Source organism: Eucyclogobius newberryi, unplaced genomic scaffold (genome assembly GCF_026437365.1).
Source record: "Eucyclogobius newberryi isolate DKJ021-1_F unplaced genomic scaffold, fEucNew1.0.hap1 SCAF_14, whole genome shotgun sequence".
Classification (NCBI taxonomy): domain Eukaryota; kingdom Metazoa; phylum Chordata; class Actinopteri; order Gobiiformes; family Gobiidae; genus Eucyclogobius; species Eucyclogobius newberryi.
In genome coordinates, this window is record NW_027315768.1 from 16,415,242 (window position 1) to 16,436,176 (window position 20,935).

The window sequence follows — 20,935 nt, forward strand, 5'->3', positions numbered from 1 at the left end:
ATTTCAGCTGTAAAGGGTCAAAGAAAGAACACTGTGCCCCTGCTCAGGTGCAGTGGAGCGGTGCTACACGTTAAAATGTTTTTTTTTACAAGGCTAAGATATAAAGCTGTTAGTTCAGCTGGGGAGAACCTTTGGCTATGAAACAGAAAATAAAAAGGGTGAGATAGGGTCAATGTCAGTGGGGGTTGTGGCAAGACTTACACATCTTTAGCAAAGGCAACACTCTAAATCAGCAATGTGCATTTTGGAGCCAGTTCAAAAAGCACAGTGGACATCCATTCGTCAGAACATTGTCATAACATTGGAGCAACACATTTATTACTAATCAGACGTATATTAGCGTGTTTGCAATGCCACAACCCGCTTTGAAAAAATTATGAAGCAATGATCATATTTTACTTGTGCTGTTACAGATTAATGTTGCTCTGACATCTTCTATTGATAAAACATGCACAGTGTTTTTTTTACCATAACTCATGCTCACTTTACCCGACTTTCAGGCTGGGCACGGCTTCAGAATAGAGTAGAGTTGTAGATGCATTAATTTGAGCTTGAAACATGTCTTGTGTGTAAAGTATTAGCAGAAAGACCCAAGGCATTTGCAGCTATAAACGTCTTCATTTACCCTGCAGAGTAGTGAACGGGATTCCAAAGAGATCCCCAGTGCCGCGAACTAGGAGTCTAAACTCAAGGATTAAGTAAAATGACACTTCTTCAGTCCAAGTGGAGTCATAATACATAACAAATTGTCGGAAAAGTGCTGCGCGCGGAGGGGAAAAGGAGATCTTTTGGCAGCGAGCCGTTTTGGACAACTGTCAAATCCTCAACTTGGAGTGAATGACCTGGAAATATGCAGGGAAACGATGGTGAAAGCTGTGGACAGAATAAATCCACAACACCTCCAAGACACTGCCTGATTATTGTCTCCAAACTCACTTGGAAATCATTGCATTTCTGACCCCGGATTCACTCCAACCGTCTGCATTGAAAAGAAATACATGAACCAGAACAGCAGATCCAGGTGTGCACATGTGTTGGGCCAAAACAATTCATTTGATGTCACTTTTTCATATTTAGAAAAAGCTCATTTAAGATGCTTAGTGACGGACACACTTGGCAATGCTAAATACGGTTATATGATAATACAAAATAGCTCCTATGCTTATGATGAATTTGTCTTTAATGTCCATAAAAAATATCTCTACGAGTCAAATATGTTATAGCTATAGTTTATAGTGAGTATAAATCATAATTATATAATGATTGCTGATTATTTCATCATAATAAATACAAAGATCACTTTTGATTATTTTTGTTTCCTTAAAATGTCCCATATTTTCACCTATTCACTACAGGAGCAGATGCTAACATAACACGGCTGATTTTCGGTCCAAAAGCACATGTAAAACTTCCGCTACATGATTTAATAACTTAGCAGTTTATAAAGTTTCAAAAACAAATTTAAGATAGAATTGTAGCCTCATTACTTACTACAGAGCTTTCCAAATCTTTATCAGAAAAATGTAGAAAATGTAGTTCCAGAGCCGAGCGGTGAACGGTTGAGCTCCGTTTTGGCAAGGTTTATGCTTTAAGGTATAATTATCTCATTTTCATCAGTTAAAAAACCAAACAAACATTTTTTGAATATGACGCATGACGGACCAGACTAGTGCCAACTCCAAAAATCTGCATCCATAAAACGCTGTGGGATCAGTCACTAAATCTTGGTCAAGACGGAGAAAAACAAGTCGTCTCCTTTTGGTTTTTTGTTGCTAAAGCTCTGTTATTTGAGTAAACTAGCCCAGGTTTATCTTATCGTCCATCTGTCTGTAATACGATCACATCCCGCTCTCCTTTCCCCACCTATTTATTGTTGAACAGGATATTATTGCCTTTGTGTCATGCAACAATACATTTGACACAGACATGCTGCTCTTAAACCCAAACTGACCATGACAGAGATTTTGAATAAGAATTTACAAAGTCAAAAGCTTTAACCGTCCTGATGATTTATGAGAAAAATATAGATGCGCTTCTTTGGGATTCCAGATTTGGTGAGGTTGACCTTTCCGTGACCTTTGAGAGGGGGAAAAGGCGGGGTCAAGTCGAGCCCAGTAAAAGCAAAAACAAAAACAGTGAAGCATGGGGGAAATTCCTGCCAAGCGTCTTAATACAACAGGAACATATCAGGGACGTTTTTTTTACAAGCTCGCCATGGCAACGCAAAGTTTACCAAGCAACATACAGTAAATCCTGGTTATCTCGGGCACCGGCACCGCTCCGACTGCTGGAGCTGCTGATTATTCCGTTTTGAGACATGCTCAGGCCACGCTTCCCACTGCAGCGCTCAAGTCCTGTTGTGACAAATTTGATAGTGTAAATGTTTGACTTGACTTTTAGAGCCATGCGCATGTCTTTGATGGGGCTTTGTGGGTGGTCTACAGTAAATCAGATGAGGAGCTAAAGCTGATACAAGGGCAAACACTACGAAAAACAATCCCAACTACAACAAGCCGCCACAATTAGCAGTTAAAAGCTGTTTGCGTTAACAAATGACATTCTCGTCTGAGCGTGCTTTGACGGTTGGTTTACTATATGGGCCACTTTGGAGAGTGTCCTCTGGGGGACATCCAGCCTAATGAATCTTCAAGACTCCATGGACCTTATACAACCCACACGCAGGGAACACCCCAGCACCGCTGACAAACAACTTGCAGTGATTTGTTACATATTTGGGTTTTTTACGGCTTGGGTGGATCTTCACAGGAAGCTGCCAATGTTTCAGTTCTGTCTTTTAGAAACACAAAATAACAAGATTTGTAGCACTAAAAGTAGATGGTGATGATTGTTCGTAGACAGGTATGTTCTTCCCACATGTAGAAATGGGCTTTATTTGATGTTATTTTAGACTGATTTGAGTTTTTTCCACCCTGTTTTTGCAGTTTTGCAGTGGCCTAAAACGTGGATGTTTCCAGTTGGATTTTCTGGCACCTTTAAGACGCTCCAATGACGAGATGTAATGGTTTTCTTTGGAAATGGATATTTTTTCTTTGCCGTTTATCTTTTCTTTGAGTTCAGTGTTCGACCTGACAGACTTGTAATTACAAAACAGCTAATCCAATGGCAATAGGAAAAATATAAGTAGAACCCTTTAAAGTGAATAGACAATCTACATGTAGAACATCTAAAACTGAGGTAAACTTCATTGTCTTGGGCAGGTTGTGCTTGGGTGCAGAGACATAAGAAAGAAACAGGAAATGTGGTTATACCAGACTGCACTTCACACAGGGGTAAACATAAACGGGGAGTGTCAAACAGCTTTTGAGGTTTGAACACAAAGATAAAGATGGCAGATTTGTACTGGTTAAAGGAACTATAAATGGAAATGTGTTTACAATGTCAAATGTGCACAGTCCACCAGGAAGTGATGTCATATTGATCTCTGTAATGCTTGCTATATTAAAAAAGAAAATGAAACCTGTAAGTGTGATTGGTCTCGATTAAAACTTCATATCACACGGCCACGCCCAAGTTGGGGAACCACATTTCATTTACTTGGATAGCTGTAGTAGTATCCTTACATCTACTTCATGTTATCTTGAAGTTATTTTTGTCTATCTTGATTGACTCTTCTCAGTCACCTTATGTTTTTGTTTTTTGTGTAAGTGTGAATTAAAGTTGGAGGAAAGTATTTGTTGAGGCTCGTAAGGATTTGTGGTTTACTCTGCTACGCACTCGCTCGTATCTCATTCCTATTAAATGAGTAGCTTGAAAAATAGTTTTGGCTTGGTGCCCACTGATCCCTGCTTCTCTGTGGGTTATGCCTCTCTGTTAACACAATCAAAAAGAGCCTTTTTGTGCTTGAAAACCAGCAGGTGCATGTCAAATAGTCCACCGTCCATTAAACAGGTTTATTTGTCTTGGGTGATTTTACAGAACTATAAATAGACACGTAAAACAACATATTAAAGGTCTTGTTCCTGCAGTTTTCCAATGTTTTCAGCCAATAAGAAGTGACTGGCTCGGCCCATTATTAGCCACTCTACGTGCTGGAGATGTGCCAGGACGCTCTGCTAAGCCACTCACAGCGGTCAGCTCCAGGCAGAGCCCTGAGCGGTTCCCCGTGCCAAAGCAAAACACATCAGCAAAGTCAACACTCCCTGCCAACAAACAGCAGCGTTACAAAGGAGGTGAAAAATACCTCCGCAGAGATATCTAGAGGGTGATTGAAAACAAGAGCATGGGGAAGTGGCCTCACTAAGATCACAGCCTGGTCAAGTGCTCCCATGGGTGCTGGAGACCTCAGGGTAACACATCGCTCTTCTCCTCCCACAGAGGTGTAAAGTACTTTTACGCACAAACTTCATCCTAAAGCTAAAAGTGCTTATTGCTGTCTTGCACACGCCGCAGGTTTTTGGATTCACTCACAGAATCAGAGCAAAATCCCACTTTCTGCGTGGAGTAAGCAAAGAAGGCATTAGCCACAGTAAGAAGGGAAATATAAGAAGTAAAACTGGCACATGGTTGCAGTCAGCATATATATGTAGTGTTGTTTGATTACAGTGGAATAAAGCAGTAATGATTAATGTGCAAATCGATTAATTTAGTGAATATTGTTTAATAGATGAATGTTTCAGTTGCAAAAGGCCTGTGTATATTAACAATTTTACAGGAGAACATCCGAATGGTCGTTCTGATAGAGCTCTATATATATTTAGTATTTAAGCCCATTTTATTCTTACAATTTTCATTCCCTTCAAAAGCACTAAATGTTGGAGTAATTCCTGTCCTGTCTGAGTGGGAAAACCTTTCTCAGCACATGTTGTGGACTTATTATTGCAGAATTAGACTTCCAACATGTTTATTTTTCCATGTGGACGGCACGATTGATAAGTAGATATTTTATTTGTGGCTACAGGTCATGTTCTAACACATCTTTAATCCCGGATCATCCTGGGGCTTAGCGGAGTGGACTTCTCCTCCGAGCTGATGCTAATGATACAACACAGCAGGAGCTTGATAGCCAAAGTGTCAAAAAGTACTCACCCTGTGGCATTCCTCCTCCTTTGAAGTGACAGGTAAAAGTAAAATAGTCGTGTTTCTCTTCGGGGAGTCTCTTTCTGTCAAACCTCTTTAACCTGCAGACAGGAACAAGAGACAATGTCATGGTTTGTATGTGTTTTTGCTCCTTAGCACATGTTTTTACTTGTCTCTATGTAACTGTGTCCATGTGCGTTTTGGATTGCACTGTGCTACAATTTGGTAATCCCAGGTCTCGCTACAGTTGGTCCGGCAGCTGTTCGATTCACCACATGGGGTGCCGGTCTGTACTCCCACATGGATCTTATGATAGCAGGGTTGGATTTATCCTTTTTTCTCTCCGGAGTCATTTATTCTGCCTTGTTTTTGTGCACAGCTGAGTAAAGTGTTGTATTCTTAGCACTGGAAGCATGTAAACTGTTCCCAGTGGAGGAGCAGATCCCCGTGATAAACAAGAGAGAGACGATGCTCCAGAAAGCAGTGGGCAGCGTTTTATTAGCTCTAGATTCATAGCCATGTTTACTTCAGTCCTAAATACGTGAGGCCGGGTCTACAAACTGTGTGTACATATTTCATAGACTATTGTAGGAGTCGACCCTCAGCAGCAAGATGCATTTGCCTATAATAACAGAACTGGGTTAGTCAAAATATGCAGTAAAGTGGAGTACTTATTTTTGTTTTACTGCTACTTACACTTAACACTAATCTTCTTTTGACACAATAATTGCAAAATAATATTGCTTATGAAAGAACATATTTTCAAGCATTTGACGAAAGTACTGGCCTAGGACTTGGGGCTGTTACCACACTGCTTCATCCTCTCATAACAATTCACTATCTCAACAGCTATACAGAGTCTAGGAAGAATACCTTGAATCAATTATAATATTCACAATCTCTCTTTCGAGCCTTGAAATTGCACTTTTACCTGGTGCTAGTCTGGGAGCACATGTACAGCCAGAATATTAAATCCCACTGTGTTTCTCATTTGCTCCTGCATGAAAAAGCTTTGAATATTAAAGATTATATCAGATGGATCAGTACTTTATAACCATAAGCCTTTTTCATAAAAAGCTACTCAGGCTCCTGCAGGTGCTAAATCTTTATTTTATTTTATTAGAATAAATGTAATTTCCCCCATGGCCCCATTCTTCGACTTCTGAAGTGACATTCTCTCACATTGAACTCTATTGAACGGGCCATTTTCCCATCAGGAGAAGCTTTTCACAGACTATTCTAATGACACGCTGCCCCCCCCCCCCCCCCCCCCCCCACTCTGCGCCACGCAACGTGAGCTGGTACGTGAAGGTGAAAGGTCAAATGGTGGACATGGGTGAAACTCAACATATAGCCTGAGGGCCAAATTAGTCTCTGCCAAAGCCAAATGACATGCTAAACATCTAAATTAGCGTAACAGTAAACTTGAAAATGAATGCTCATTAAAACAGAGGTTGTTTGCCAGTATCACCTCTACAAATACCACATAACAATAGAGGAGAACCTGACGCAGGGCTGCACTGGGGGAGATGTGTGTTGTGGCCAGCTGTCAAGACAGTTAAAAGAGAAAAGTCTGTTTTTTATAAAGAAACAATCCAAAAGTGCAGTTCACATGGGATTGGGTGGTGTAAAGATATTTCCAACCACAAGTATGCAAAGGGTTGCGTTTAAAGCGATAACAAATACAAATTCTGCTTGAAACTTGCCCAGAGCATTGGCCTCTTTGCTTTTAGTTCACAGATGTTTTAGAAGGTCAGCCCCTCGCACTCCTCTTTTGTTCCCTGGCTTTTGTTTCCGCTCTTTTGTTTGTGCAGTTACGTGTCGGGCCAGATCAAAACAAGGGGAGAGCGAGGCGGGTCATCCAAGTCAATCTTTAGTAGATCTTAAAGGAATTATCCACTGCAGCCATTTGTGTCGTCATGCAACAAGTCAATATCCCAGGAGCTTAAGTCGTATCCCTGGTTACACGTTAACAGACTTACTGCTGGGAACAAACTGGACATCGATCGAAACAGAGTAAAAAGGGCTTTGGATTCCTGTTGGGTGGACGTGTTTCTTCAAATTTGTCATAAAGAAATATTACAGCACAACTTGTTTAACAGAACCACCGCAGCGCAGAGGCCCTGGCTTTTATGTTGCTAATCATTACAAGTCGGGGGCCCACAGTTCTGCATCTTTACTGCATTCCCTTTAAGAGCAGGTGCCCCACACAAGACTTTATAGAGCCGCTTTATTCTCATGAGCTAGCGTGCCTATACTTTTTATCACCATCTGTGAAACCTGAAACCCAATTTAGTGTCCTGCAAGTAGCTAAATATTCAGATATATTCATCGATTTTTAAAATAAAGTCTTGATTTTTGACTTTGATTAGGATTAACAGAGCAATAATGTGTGAAAAGATGTTTTATTTGTTATTTTGTTTGCAGATTCAATGCTTCGCTTCTGTCAGTTTCACCAGGGAAATTATTATTGTGCTTTTAATTTGAAATAGTATAATTGATTAAAAAAAAGCAGCAGTAATTAACAGACACACTGGTTCTAGAAGTGTGTATTTTAATTAGTAGTGTATTTGTTGACTTGGATCATTATTTATGACCACTCAAATGACAAAACATAAACTACTCCAGTTTCCAGAGGAGGGAAATGTATTGAAAAATGTATCATATCGCAATTGTTGTTTTGAAGATATGCAACATTAAAACATTGAGCAAAACATCAGCACTAAACTACACCGATATCTTAATAAATATATTCAAAGTGTCCATAACGTGATGAAAGTCTTCCTGTCGTGCGTCCCGGAGTATGGACTCACGCAACGCCTTCCCTATAAACCCTGGACAGGAAGGCTCACTTGATTGGACACTTTTTCCATAAGTTGGGAGGCGGTGGCACCCTTCCGTTTGATTCTCCGCACCCCCACGAGGACCACATAAAGCAGAGGAAGGGAACGTCGTGTCGGACACTCGTGCTGCAGTCTTCCTCTGCGCAAAATCAAGAGGTTTTCAATCACGATCTGTTTGGACAGGAGGCCCCGAGTCGACTCCTAAGGGAAGCAACAACAAGACAATGCATGAAACACTTGGAGCACAGCCACTTATTTTAATCATAATAATGAAGCAGGGAAAATTAAACAAGCTTCTTAATGTCAGCCGAGTTCCTGCGCTTTAGTTTAAAGGTCAAAGGTTGAGTAAACACACCCTGTTTAAGGTTACAATTGTACACATCTTGAGGAGCACTTAAAGCACACTATGGAATTCTTCCCTGTGTCCAATAAACATGCATTTCCCCCGAAGAGCAGCGATGACAGTGGAAAAGTGCAGGCTTCCAGGATATTGTCAGTTATGGTTAGAAACAACAAATAATGTGACTTTAGAGGCAGAAAATAATGCAAAACTATGAATCAGAAAGTTTACAATGGGAATCAAGACACAAAAAGAAAAAACACATATTTACTTCATGATTATCTTAACTATTATTTTGATTTTGTTAAATTATATTCTCAAAAATAGCATATCAAACAATTTCTCCAGAAGTGAAACGTGTACTTATTTGATAAACTGTACATCTATGTCTCCCAAAACAAATCTATTCTTGCTATACGCCAATCCGAAACTCATAATATAGATTACATGAAAATAAACACCAATTTAGTTGAAAGCGAATGGGATTCATTAGTGTTCAATCACCGCGTTCACACCAACGGCCAAAATCCATTTTTTAATTGTCTACACGGACGACTGAGATGCAGGAATGCATGTAACGAGGAATGGCCAGAGCTCATTAGGATCACACTCAATACATTTTACACATAAGCAAGTTGGAGAATATATACACAGTTCTCAGGCCGTGTTGATCAAGCGCTCAGAGAACTACAGTCATTAAATCCTTTGAGATTCTTTTTACGGTAAGTTTATAATAATACTTCTATAACACGGTCAAGATGTAGCAGATAGTTTCCAGATATAAGGCAGGTTATTTATGGTTTTAACTGAAGAACCCAGTCTAAGTTTTACAACAACAAAAAAAGAAAATGGTTTTGAAGAACTAACCCAAACTGGATCAAATTAAAATAGGACAAGAGGTGAAAAAAGTACTGACAAAGGACTGGACACTGGACATATGGACAATGGGGAAAAAATCACTAAAGCTTTTACTCAAATGGGACAATTATCTTAGACCGTATGTGCCTTAAACTTTTTTTTAATTCATTTTTTTTATTTTATGTTTGTTAATAATGATAATTTACAAAGAACACAATAGCTATTTGTTTATTCATTTATTTCAGGGACAGTGCATTTTAATAAACATTTGAGTAAATATGCCAGAATTAGCCAAAAGTATATTTTTCCTGTGTAGTCCCATGACAGCTGTTACAGTCAGCCTAACACAGGGAATAAAAAAACAATAAAAAACATATAAAACAATATCCTCAAGCCATTGCTGCCACTGAGGGCCTGGTCTCCCATCCAAGTATTAACAGGGCCCTCCTCACGTAGCTTCTGAGATCTGATTAGGCAATAACTAATGGTCAAAATGAACGCATTAGAAAAATTGCCTATTTTTCACATTTTTGTCCCGTTGTACGTCTGCCAGTGAAAAACCAGGGTTCAGCACCGATCACACTGAGCATCCTCATAGTCACATTCCAGAGCGGTCTCCTCTGCCCCGGCCCAGACGAGGTGTGTGCGATGGGGGCCTCCAGTAAACAGAAGCCTTCATGACTGACTGACTGAGAGCACACGCTGAGCAGCCTGTTTACAGTGAGCTGAGTAATGTGCCATCCTACAGCTGCTGTGAAATAAACCATCTTTCTAATAAATTATGTTTTAAACTGGCTGTCATAATGCATCCACCACACGTGCTACTACACACTCCTTAAAATCTTTGCCACACAAACAGAACTGAAATATGCCTGCAAAACCCCATTATGCCACTTTTTACAACTTTAATAAGGCTTTAATACTACTACAACAGCAAAAATCTTTCTTAATTCTACCAATACTATTCACTGTTATTACATAATCACCTCTAATACTAATACTAGTGCTACTAATGCTATAAGTTTTAGATTAAATATAAAGGCCAGCATTTAAGGGGAAAATGTTTGTGTTAAAGTGGCAAGAATGTAGCTGCCACTCTTGTCACGGCCTCTCGTCTGTGCACTCAATAAAATCCAAAGCTCAAGTCATTTCACAGTCTGGTGCAAAGTCAGAAACTATTTTACTACTCTTTGTCAACATTTTTTGCATTTTCTGAAACTCCAGTTCCCCACCATCTGTGGTGTTTTTTTTGTAAATGTGACAAAATGTGATTGCAATACACGCCATCCATCCATCCATCCATTTTCTACCGCTTGTTCCCTTTCGGGGTCGCGGGTGACTGGAGCCTATCCCAGTGACTTCGGGCCTTAGGCGGGGTACATCCTGGACAGTGGCCAACTCGTCGCAGGGCCAACACAGAGACATAGACACTACAGACAAATATTCACTCTCACATTCATTCACTAGGGCCAATTTAGAGTCACCAATTTTGCCTAACACATGCATGTCTTTGGACGGTGGGAGGAAGCCGGAGAACCCGGGGAGAACCCACAGTAACACGGGGAGGACATGATCTCCTTCTTGGGAGGCAAGAGAGCTAACCACCTTTGCCACCGTGTAAACAAAATGTTTATAAAAAACAAAATTAAAATGTGAGTGGCGTCCGGCAGCAGGCCTTAATGCCATGTCCCCTACACTCAGGCCTGAACCAGGAGGAACCTCACGTTACTTACCTTCATCCAGAGGTCCCTAAGGCCCCGATGAGTCAATGTAACCATATCAACACGAGAAGAAGAAGCCATCAACATTTACTGTTCATGATGGAAATATCTGTGGTTAAAGAGGCCCAGACTCCATCTGAAAATATGTCAATAAACCTTATTTTAAATGAGCATTTCTTCAAAACAGTCTTGAGCATACAGTATCATCAATATTTCTATAAGCTGCCAATCTTCAGTTTGAATATTTTCAGATTGTGTTTGAACATGAATGATTTACTTCTTACGCCACAACTAAACCATTATTATTATGATTATTATTAAATTATCCTTATAATGTATAATAAATACATCAAATCATGTTATATTTTTCTATACATATATAAATAATCGCGTAATGTTTTTTTAAAAATTTGTTTTGGTTTACATATATTTGCATGTATGTTCTTCAGGAACTGTTGTGAAGGTTCCTCCCATGGGGTTCCTCCTGGGTAAGTTCTATGGAGTGGGAGGGCGGGGGCCTCTGGAGCCAGACCCTCCAAATGTTGAAACACACGTTGGCAAATGATGGAAACGTTTTTTGCCACAAATTTCCCCAGCACATAAATATCTCAACAGTTGTCTGCGCTTGATTCAAATCAAATAAGCCCCATGACCAATAAAAGTAAACATGACAAACATCTGAAAGCTCAAAGTTCCTCCTCGAGTCGTCTTTCATCTCAGTTTTAACAAATATTCAACAAATCCTAAATCATTTTGTGGACCCTTTGCGCGCACATTCTTGATTTGAAAGTACATTTTGCACGTTTTCCACCATATTTACCTTAATCTTTGTCTAAAGATTGATGTGTTTTGCTGCTTGATTCCCTGACGACACTTCTTCGATTTAGTCATCAAAGAGCAATAAATGTGATCAAATCAATGATTTACACAGACCAGAACGAGAAGACAGCCGACTACGCCACCTAGCGTCAGGATTTGAAATTGACCCGTGATGAAGGCGGAAGTGGAACCAAGCGTTCTCAATCAAGTTACCTTTTAAAACACATTAGAAACCCGACTGCCCAGGAATACACAACAGCGTTAAAGTCTTACCATTGCAAAATGTGAACGATAAATGTGGTTTAATTCAGTGATATGGAAGTGTTTTCTTCAATTAAACCTTGCAGAACGACGTCAACATGCCAGTCTTTAGTTAAAGTCCCAAAAGTGAGGCACGCTTTCCTCATTTCCTTTTACTTTGGAAGTTTTGTGCGGATGCGCTGTTCCGCCTCCCGCAGCTTGTCATGTTGTGGAAGTATGATGCTTTCCTCCTTCTTGCAGGCTGCATGCAGACACTACTGCAGACACAGCATGGCTTACAGTGCGAGGATCGGCCCGTCCATCCTGAGCAGTGACCTGTCCTGTCTGGGCAGTGAGTGCGTGAGGATGATGGAGTGTGGGGCGGACTATCTGCACCTCGATGTCATGGACGGGTCTGTTTACCTTACAATTAGCATGCTAATTCTGTGGAGCTCAGAAGTTAAGCCTGCTAGCATTAAGAGGCTAAGATAGCATGGCATAAGTTACTGCTGCAGCAATGTAGCAACATTAGGAAAATTACTATGTTAGTGTAAGTTACATAGATACAAATATTGAGCATTAAATGTTGGTCTTAATCCATGCATAAAGCGCATTTTGGCATGTGTAGATGAAAGTGAGTTTTTCCTGATTTTCTGTCTTCATTATTAAATGCCTGTTTCGTTTTGTTTCCACAGACATTTTGTACCCAACCTCACATTTGGACATCCCATGGTTGAGTGCCTACGGAAGTCTTTGGGACAAGAGCCTTTCTTTGGTGAGAGGAAAATAAATTATATTCTTCGTGCCCTAGAACAGTGTTTGTTTAGTTCAAATGTTTCACAGCAAGTTCTAACTAAGTAAATAAACCAGGTCTAACCAAACGTAGGACAAAAATGTGGATTGATTTGAGTCTGAATTCAGTAGATATTTTAACTGCAGAGTAATCCTTGTACCAAATAAAGGAGTTTGTACCACAGTTTGAGAACCACGGCCCTATAAAATAGCCAGACCAAAGATAAGCTCATCTAATTGATCTCATGCACACGTCACGTGTGTAGCAACTCTGTGTTAATGTTTGTGTGAGTGCAGACATGCACATGATGGTGTCCAGGCCGGAGCAGTGGGTCAAGCCCATGGCAGCCGCAGGAGCAAACCAGTACACATTCCACATAGAAGCTTCCACCAACCCCGCAGCCCTAATCAAGGACATAAAGGAGAGCGGGATGAAGGTGAGAAATGACATGCAGCTTTGCACATAAAGTTTACCCCTTTACAAACTGACACCTTTGTTTTAGGTGGGTTTGGCCATTAAACCTGGTACAACAGTTGAAGAGCTTGCTCCATGGGCTAACCAGATTGACATGGCTCTAGTTATGACAGTGGAACCAGGATTTGGAGGACAGAAGTTTATGGAAAACATGATGCCCAAGGTAAAGACCTATAACCTTGCCAGCAGGATAAATTTGCGCATTTTTTGTGAGTTCACAAACTCTTTTAGAATTCATCCTGTTAGGCTCCTTTGATTGCAGACCGCAAAGTGGTTTAACGGGCCAATCACATGGTATTTAGGGCTCACAGGTGGGACTGGAACCAATCAGAGCAGCATTGTGCTTTAGGTGGAAGTCAAAACAACCCAACCAAAACGACCATGGTGACGCCAACGGCCGTATTTTGGCCCATTTTAGGAGAAATACAGACTCTTTTTTTTAAAAATTCAAACGTGCACACAATGGCAATTTGTACATTTGTGGATGAGAAAGAGGACTGTGTTTTTCTGGACATTGGATTGTAACGCTTCGAACAACCAGTGTGAAGTATTGTTTCCTCCTTTCTGTGAGAGCCTTCCCAGGTTGATTCATGTGAACTCAATTCAGAGTGAGACACATCAATCTGGTGTGAGCCAGGTTAAAACACCTTCAGTTTATATGGCAAAAGAAAGATTTGGTATTTTGTTGTTTCATGATATTGTACATAATCAGAGACTGTGAAATGTGATTGCACAACAGGGAAGAGGAAGTTTTGAAACATTACTGAAGTGAATAAACTCAAAGTTTTAGTACAATGTATGTCATTGTGTTTGCAGACAAAAGAAACTTTAAAGTGACTCAGAGAAGGGCGAGTTATGATTTGAATTTCCAGTAGTGACACACAAGCACAGATTTGTATTGACCTGAGTGTTCATAACGTTATATTTTTTATTTGTATGTATAAACAGGTTGTGTGGTTAAGAAGCCAGTTTCCCTCTCTGGACATTGAAGTAGATGGTGGAGTTGGTCCAGACACCATCCATTGTTGTGCCGAGGTAAGATTTGTCTCTGTAATAGTGAATGATTATGTTGACTTGCTCATTCATTATTCATGTTCATTCATGTTTTTGGTGTCCTCAGGCTGGGGCAAACATGATCGTGTCGGGCAGTGCAGTGATAGGCAGTGATGACCCTCGCTCGGTCATTGCTCACCTGCGCTCGGTAGTGGCTGAAGCAATACAGAAACGCTCTTTGGACCGCTGACCTGTCAGCTTTGTGGAGTCCAGCACGTCAATGTCCCTCCATTAACAACCACCACCAGTGGACAAGATGAAACAGACATTTGTGTGACAAGCCCAGGTCATAATGACACATAAGAGCCTTTTGTGGAGGCTGTGGTCAGTCCATGTCCAGATCACCAACTGAAGACTCAATATGCTTCAAATTGACCCTTTCCATCCACAATCCTCTGTCTGAAGTCAGAATTTGTTCTAGTTGGAAATAACCAGATACTGATTTCATAATAGTTACATTCCTAAAACAAATTGGACTTACAATGTAAGTTAACTGTAATTATGTGGAAATAAACCATCCTTTGGTACAGTGTTTGTCTTGTAAAAGCTGCTTTAAGAATAGGTGGGTTCAGTTCTTTGGCAGGTCAGAATTCTATGATAGAATTAGTATTTTTATTAGTGTAGTCACAATATTTGAAATTACAGTAGAGTTTTTAAATGTTACCATGTGGTCTTATTTCTTGTTCTGATATAGATCAGGAAGTCTATTATTTTTAATATTTTCTTGTTTCAGTGCTAGTTTTGATTGATTATCCGTGTTTGATACTTTTGATAATCTACATTTTACTGTCATAGTTTATGATTAATATCTCTAATTATTGGGCCATTCCTGAAACAATCTTGCCAAAAAGTACCTTCGTCCAAAATACTGTCTTTTCTGGCCACAATGATAAATTAAGTGAATGATGTCATTTTATGTGTGGTCTATTTACAGCATAGATATAAACTCTTATCAATCCTATTATGTTTAACTTCTGACACTAGGGGGCGAACTTACCACAAGAATGTAGCCCTTTGTGAAGAAAAGCTCAAACATCATTTTGTTTGAAAGAATAAAGCTGATTTATTCTCTGTAGATGAGTTAGTGCTTTAATTCATAATGTATTAAGTGTTTGTGATGCGAGTTCTCAAAATTGTGCTGTAGAATAAGAAAAACTAACCACTAATGTGTGCTTCTGCAGAGAAATGACTCCAGACAGAAACGTCTTAATGCTTTTATCCACTAATAAAAATGTCTTTGGTATAAAAGCAGCAATCATAAAACTGAGGAAAATAATCACAGTTGAACCACTGACCTTTACAGTAATGGATCATATAATGCCAGCACCTTACATCAGAAAAAAATAATACTGAATTTATTGCATCACTGTGAGAAAGGTTTTTTGGGGCTAAGAGTCTGGCCCTTCTCTTATCTCTTTGTGGACTGTCAGTGATAGTCAACCATGACATACTTCAAGCTACAAGAATCTCTCTCTCCATAATGCAGTGCATGTCTGCAGGGCAATTCACTGACTTCTGAAAAATTGATGTTTCAAATCTGTATTTTCATTCATATGCCACAGACAATTGCAAATCATGTCATCAAATGGGGTTTGCTTTTCTCGATGGACCGCTGAACATGTGGATAGTCTGTTAGTAGGAGAACGTCATACAAGCTTTACAACATCACAAGGGTATTTCTGCAGCAGTGTTTCCTCTGTAATCGCTGCTGACAGACGTTTTGTATGTCAGTGTCCCTGCTGCCGTGAGGAGAGAAGAACATCATTCCATAAGAGAGGCTAATCTGCATCTACATCAAATACATATAGTCAGATCATTTTAGTACGTTTATTAAAGGTGCAATACAACTTTTCTGACTCGTCTGCCATGGAGAAGCCATTGTTTTGCTCCTCAGTCTGGCATTACATGTATCTATCTTGCATTTATTCAGTTACCGGCATTTTTATTGGTAAAAAACACCTCAAAAACATGGTCTTTCTGTGAGCTGGGTCACATCTCCACAGATCTGACCCTAACCCACAGTTAACCCCCAGTTAACCCCAACCCACAGCTTCAATTCCAATGTCTTATTACATCGTTCCATCAAGTAGAGCTTTCTTTTCCCTCTTTCCCCTCTTTTTCTAACCACCCACCTTCATCTTACATTCTCACTCCATTCTCTGCCGTCGACCTGGAGGTGTTGATGAGCTGTTTTTTCTTTTTTAAGCCGTCTGTGGCACATTCCTTCCCTTTCTACCACTTGATCTCGTTTGAGTCGTGGGTGACTGGAGCCAATCTCACAACTGATCTTTATTTCAGTCAATTTAATCCACGCACTACATTTAAACTGTTCCATTTGTTCAAGTCATGGATAATCACAACCGGGGCGACTGTGCTGTGCTTTAGTGGTTAGAGCGTTTTCCCACCAACTTGAAGATTGTCAGTCCCATCCCAGCTCGGACTGTTGCCGTTGTGTCCTTGAGCAAAGCACTTTATACTTCACACACTTTGCCTTTGTGTGAATGTGGCGTATCCATTCAATTACTACAATAAAGCAGAAGGAGCAGCTTGAAAGGCGCTAGATAAATTTGAGGCATTTTGTCATTTTAGTCTATTTTCTTTTCTTTTGTGACACCAATTTATAGTGAAGTTAATCTTTAGACTATAAAATAAATTGATTAAACAGTCACGCTCACCATCCTTCATTCATACCTTCCTCAAATCAATTTCTTTCTTTCTTTGTTTCTTTGTTTCTTTCTTTCTTTCTTTTCTTTCTTTTCTTTCTTTTCTTTCTTTTCTTTCTTTTCTTTCTTTCTTTCTGTAGAGTCTAACCTTATCCTCAAGGTACGATATTACCCTGCACTTCCAGCTCTGGTGCCATGGAAACCACAGCCACAGGTTTGGTCTGTCATGGTGTCAAAGGAGACATGAGCGGAAAGGACACATCATAAAAACATGTAGTTAAAGCTCTATTATCTCCTTTTGGTTACGTACTTTAACTGTAGCTTACACAAAGGACTTCTCCAAGGAAAAGATTAGACTAAAAGTGAATTGGACAGGCGGCGTGTGGCGTCTTTGATCTGCGAGCAGTGCCACAGGGGGAGAAACTCAGCTTTTTGGCAAAGGTCTAGAGCCCGGACCACTAGATGTAACAGACACAGCATGAAAGCGAGGCACATCTCCAAACAACAGGTCCAGGGGCAGTTTGAGGGCTGCGGAGATCTGTGTGAGCCAGAAAGAAACACACTGGATTAAACATGACACTTTCATGTATTGTAATGTTCTCATTCAGTTCTGTTTAATTTCCTTTGACAAAAAGTACTAAGTGTGCTTTTGACTGAATTTTAATACAGGCGCTAGGATAAGATTTAATACTTAAATCTAAAAATAAATACAAAGTTGAATGCTGTCTTTTTCTGTAATTTAGCTATAAATGTGCGTCACACATTACGCCCCCTAACATCATGTAGACAAAATGACCAAATACAGTATTATGCACAAATGAAAAATGAAAAAAAAAATGAGTGCAGTATTTTCAAGAGGAAAGTGGCAGCTTGAACTTACAGTAAAATACAGTAAAACTCTTGTAGGTGATGTCTCTTGCTGCAGCTGGAATTGATCTGCCAACTTCTTGTTAAGGGGCTTATTGCTAAGACAATGAGTCCAAATGATTTAAAGATGCTGAACAAAGTGAGAATTGTGGTTATTGCCATTATTGCATGTGTAAACCAGTGAATATCTTGCATTGGCCTCTGAGCAGTTACTCATTGGAGACAGCTCGATCTGCGCATGGAAAAGAGTTAAATTCACATTTGTGTCTGAGGTGCTGCTGCAGTATCTGATTGCACATAATATACTTAGGGATCATCTCAAAATAAGTTGAAGCTGAAAAGACGAATATTTTTTAGTCACTCTCTGGACCCCCCCTTCAACCGATTTTGAGATGATCCCTTAACCTTAATCATAAGATTGGAATCAGTGCAGAAAAGCTCCTGGAGTGCTGTCGTTTCAGAAACATCACCCCATAATTCTGTTTGAAGCTGCTCTTCCTCTACAGCGGCTTTTGTAGTTTAACACCTCCTTTCTTTTCCTGCACATTCCGTTGCTATTCATTTCTACTTTCTCTTCTCGCCCATTATTTTTGTGTTGGATCATTCTGCTCTTCATCCCCAGCACTGAGGCCACATTAGCAAAGGAGCTGTTTTCTTTTCTTCTCATTCATAATTACTGTGGCCGCCCACAGGAGAGCCCCACGCACGTTGCGATTAGCTCGCTGTTCCTAACTTTACTTATACATAAAGAGCCTTGGCTTTGATAGAGGAAGTACAATCTAATTAACAATTTGCCTGGGATATTGTTACACGAGATTACAGTGTTGTGCCTTGCGGTGACACTGCAAACCTATAAGAGGATGACTTCTGTGCCGTCTTGCCTAAAGGCGAAACATCCACCGTGATGTTTGCTAGTATTACACTATTGATGACCAATCTCATCATACAGCCTCACACAGCTGCTGTGGCTGTGATGGATGAAGACAGATAATCCACTGCCTTAAAGTGCACATGGCAGGTTTTCATGTTTTTCTAATTATGACTTAGTTTATATAGTTTAAATATTTATCATAGTTTTACATGTCTCACGTTGCATTTTGTAAAGAAAAATGACAGGAAGTAGAGCATTTCGAGAGTGGAGAGCTTGAAACCAGAATCCCTCTGTGATGTCATCAAGAAGTGACATTCCATCCAAAATACAGTTTCAACAAAAGACAGTTCAAACAATTGTTAGGTGTTATCTTGTGTCATTTATATGGATTTTGTTACAATATGGTTGCTAGGTAACAGTCGTGGAATTACCTCCCCCTATGTCAAACCATGAAACACAATTTAAAACTTCACCAAAATTGTTAAACTGGTGAAAAATAGAAAAGGTTTTCAGTAAAACCTTAAACCATAATCATGTCCACCACGTTTTAGTGAAAAGTGTCGTCTAAACTGTCATCTGCGGATATTTCCGTTTGGTGTGGTCAAAATAGCTCTGAAATGAATGATTCACATTCTCATTTGACAACATTTATCCCTTGTTTAATTTGCTCTAAATCAGGAAGCTCGTAGATAATGCCTTTGAAGACACCAGGACAACAACCATAGCAACGCTTTACCCCAAGAAACTGCCACGGGACACACGACATGAAGTCAGGACACTCCAGCGAGCGAGTGTACTTACAAAGACGTACACTTACATCACGAGTGAGTCATTCTGGGAGGAGAGAAGTGTGCATGACGCCAGAACTACAATCATATCATTAAAAGATGTGGTTCAATTGGGCAAAATCATTTTAAATATTGTTAAAATGCAGTAAAGGGACTGATATGGTCGAAGCATTTACCCCTGAACAAAACACCACATCTTGTATATTATTTATTGAACTGAAATACTTTTATGTACTATACTTTATATACAAAAGTCAGTTCTTATTTTAGCCAATGTTGCTTTTCCCAGTTTCTTCTTTGTGGTTCTCAGGTGCTTACATTACTTCATTATTTATTTCTCGTGGATTTATTCCAATGTTGTTTATTTATTGCACCGCCATCCATTTTGGTTTATTCTAAGCCTCTTTGTCGTCACATTTTACGGATAACCATAGTTTAGCAGCACTAATAATAGGAGTAGGCAATTTGCAGGTGCGACTGTAGTTATTTTTAATCAAGAAAGGGGATTTGTACATGGCAAAAAATGAATATCTCAATATCCGACAATATTCTGACGATCCAATTGTGCTAAAACACTTCTTTAACTGTGTCAGCTGAAGCTAAAGTATCAGACAAATGTAAAATGACTATATAAACTTATTTGGAAGTTTACATGATGCGTTTTTCTTATATATACTTGATATTCAAACGTAGAAAACAATATTCACACTATTGCACTGAAGTGAATAGACTAAATATACCTTTATTCTTATTTCACTCTTTCCAGCTTGTAATTAATTTCATTCGGTTTATGTTAAATGTTTCCATAACTGGTTTTAGTGCTCATTATAACTTTGTAACTGGCATGTTTTGATAATTATTCTTTTTTGGTTTGTTAACTCCCGCATTACCATAAAACCCGACACAGACAAATGTAATTCTTTTCTTCACTCCTTCCACACAAAACCCATTTCTCACACTAAAACTACAAAAACAAGCCCCAAACAGAACTGGGACATGGAGGCGGCCCTCAAAGGGAAAGAGCCACTGAAGTCGTGAAAAAAGCTGAGTGACAATAACATCAGATGTATCAGAACGCCGCCATCACCGGGTAAATGCCTCTCCCGCATGACGCCATTATTTCTACTGAGGTCACGTTTCTGTGCAAGAATCAAAGTGCTCCAAAATGGGGGGAAAACTGTAAACTGTACATTTTCTCACACTGCACAGTAAAAGCTTAAACTTTAATTACTTTATAAAGTCCATGATATTTGAAGAGTGAAGCAAAAGGCCCAGTGCAGTATTAGGCATTGACTCAAAAGTGCTTTGACGAGACTTAGTTTTTACCTTTTTATTGCCATATTTTAAGAACATTAAAAATAAACCGCACTGAAAATGAACAAAGGATCATAATCAGCATCTTTTAAAGCACTATATCAATAAATGCTAATATGTATTTTCAATTTATAACAATAGTTCTGTCTGGTTTTGATTGATAGTCCCGATAATCAGTCTGTTTCTCCCATTCACACATTGCACACAGAAAAGTGAATTATGAAGAAGCAAAATCACATATAAAGTACTTCCTT

The 20,935-nt window shown here is 39.6% G+C and overlaps 2 protein-coding genes across 2 annotated transcripts in view; both read left to right on the forward strand.

Moving 5' to 3' along the window:
- Positions 1–20,935, forward strand: part of LOC140359567 (ribosyldihydronicotinamide dehydrogenase [quinone]-like) — a 71,568-nt gene that overhangs the window by 37,613 nt on the left and 13,020 nt on the right. The window lies entirely within an intron of this gene.
- On the forward strand, positions 12,072–14,710 carry rpe (ribulose-5-phosphate-3-epimerase). The gene is made up of 6 exons (XM_072444549.1): positions 12,072–12,271; positions 12,554–12,633; positions 12,948–13,087; positions 13,154–13,288; positions 14,074–14,160; positions 14,246–14,710. The coding sequence occupies exons 1-6, from the start codon at positions 12,096–12,098 to the stop codon at positions 14,366–14,368; spliced, it is 741 nt and encodes a 246-aa protein (XP_072300650.1). The 5' UTR covers positions 12,072–12,095; the 3' UTR covers positions 14,369–14,710.

What these genes read in the sequence shown, in the direction of transcription:
- rpe (XM_072444549.1), top strand. Translation starts at nt 12,096, where the DNA reads ATGATGCTTTCCTCCTTCTTGCAGGCTGCATGCAGACACTACTGCAGA. An exon ending in CACCTCGATGTCATGGACGG is followed by an intron (nt 12,272 to 12,553) that starts GTCTGTTTACCT and finishes TTGTTTCCACAG; the next exon opens with ACATTTTGTACCCAACCTCA. An exon ending in TAAAGGAGAGCGGGATGAAG is followed by an intron (nt 13,088 to 13,153) that starts GTGAGAAATGAC and finishes CCTTTGTTTTAG; the next exon opens with GTGGGTTTGGCCATTAAACC.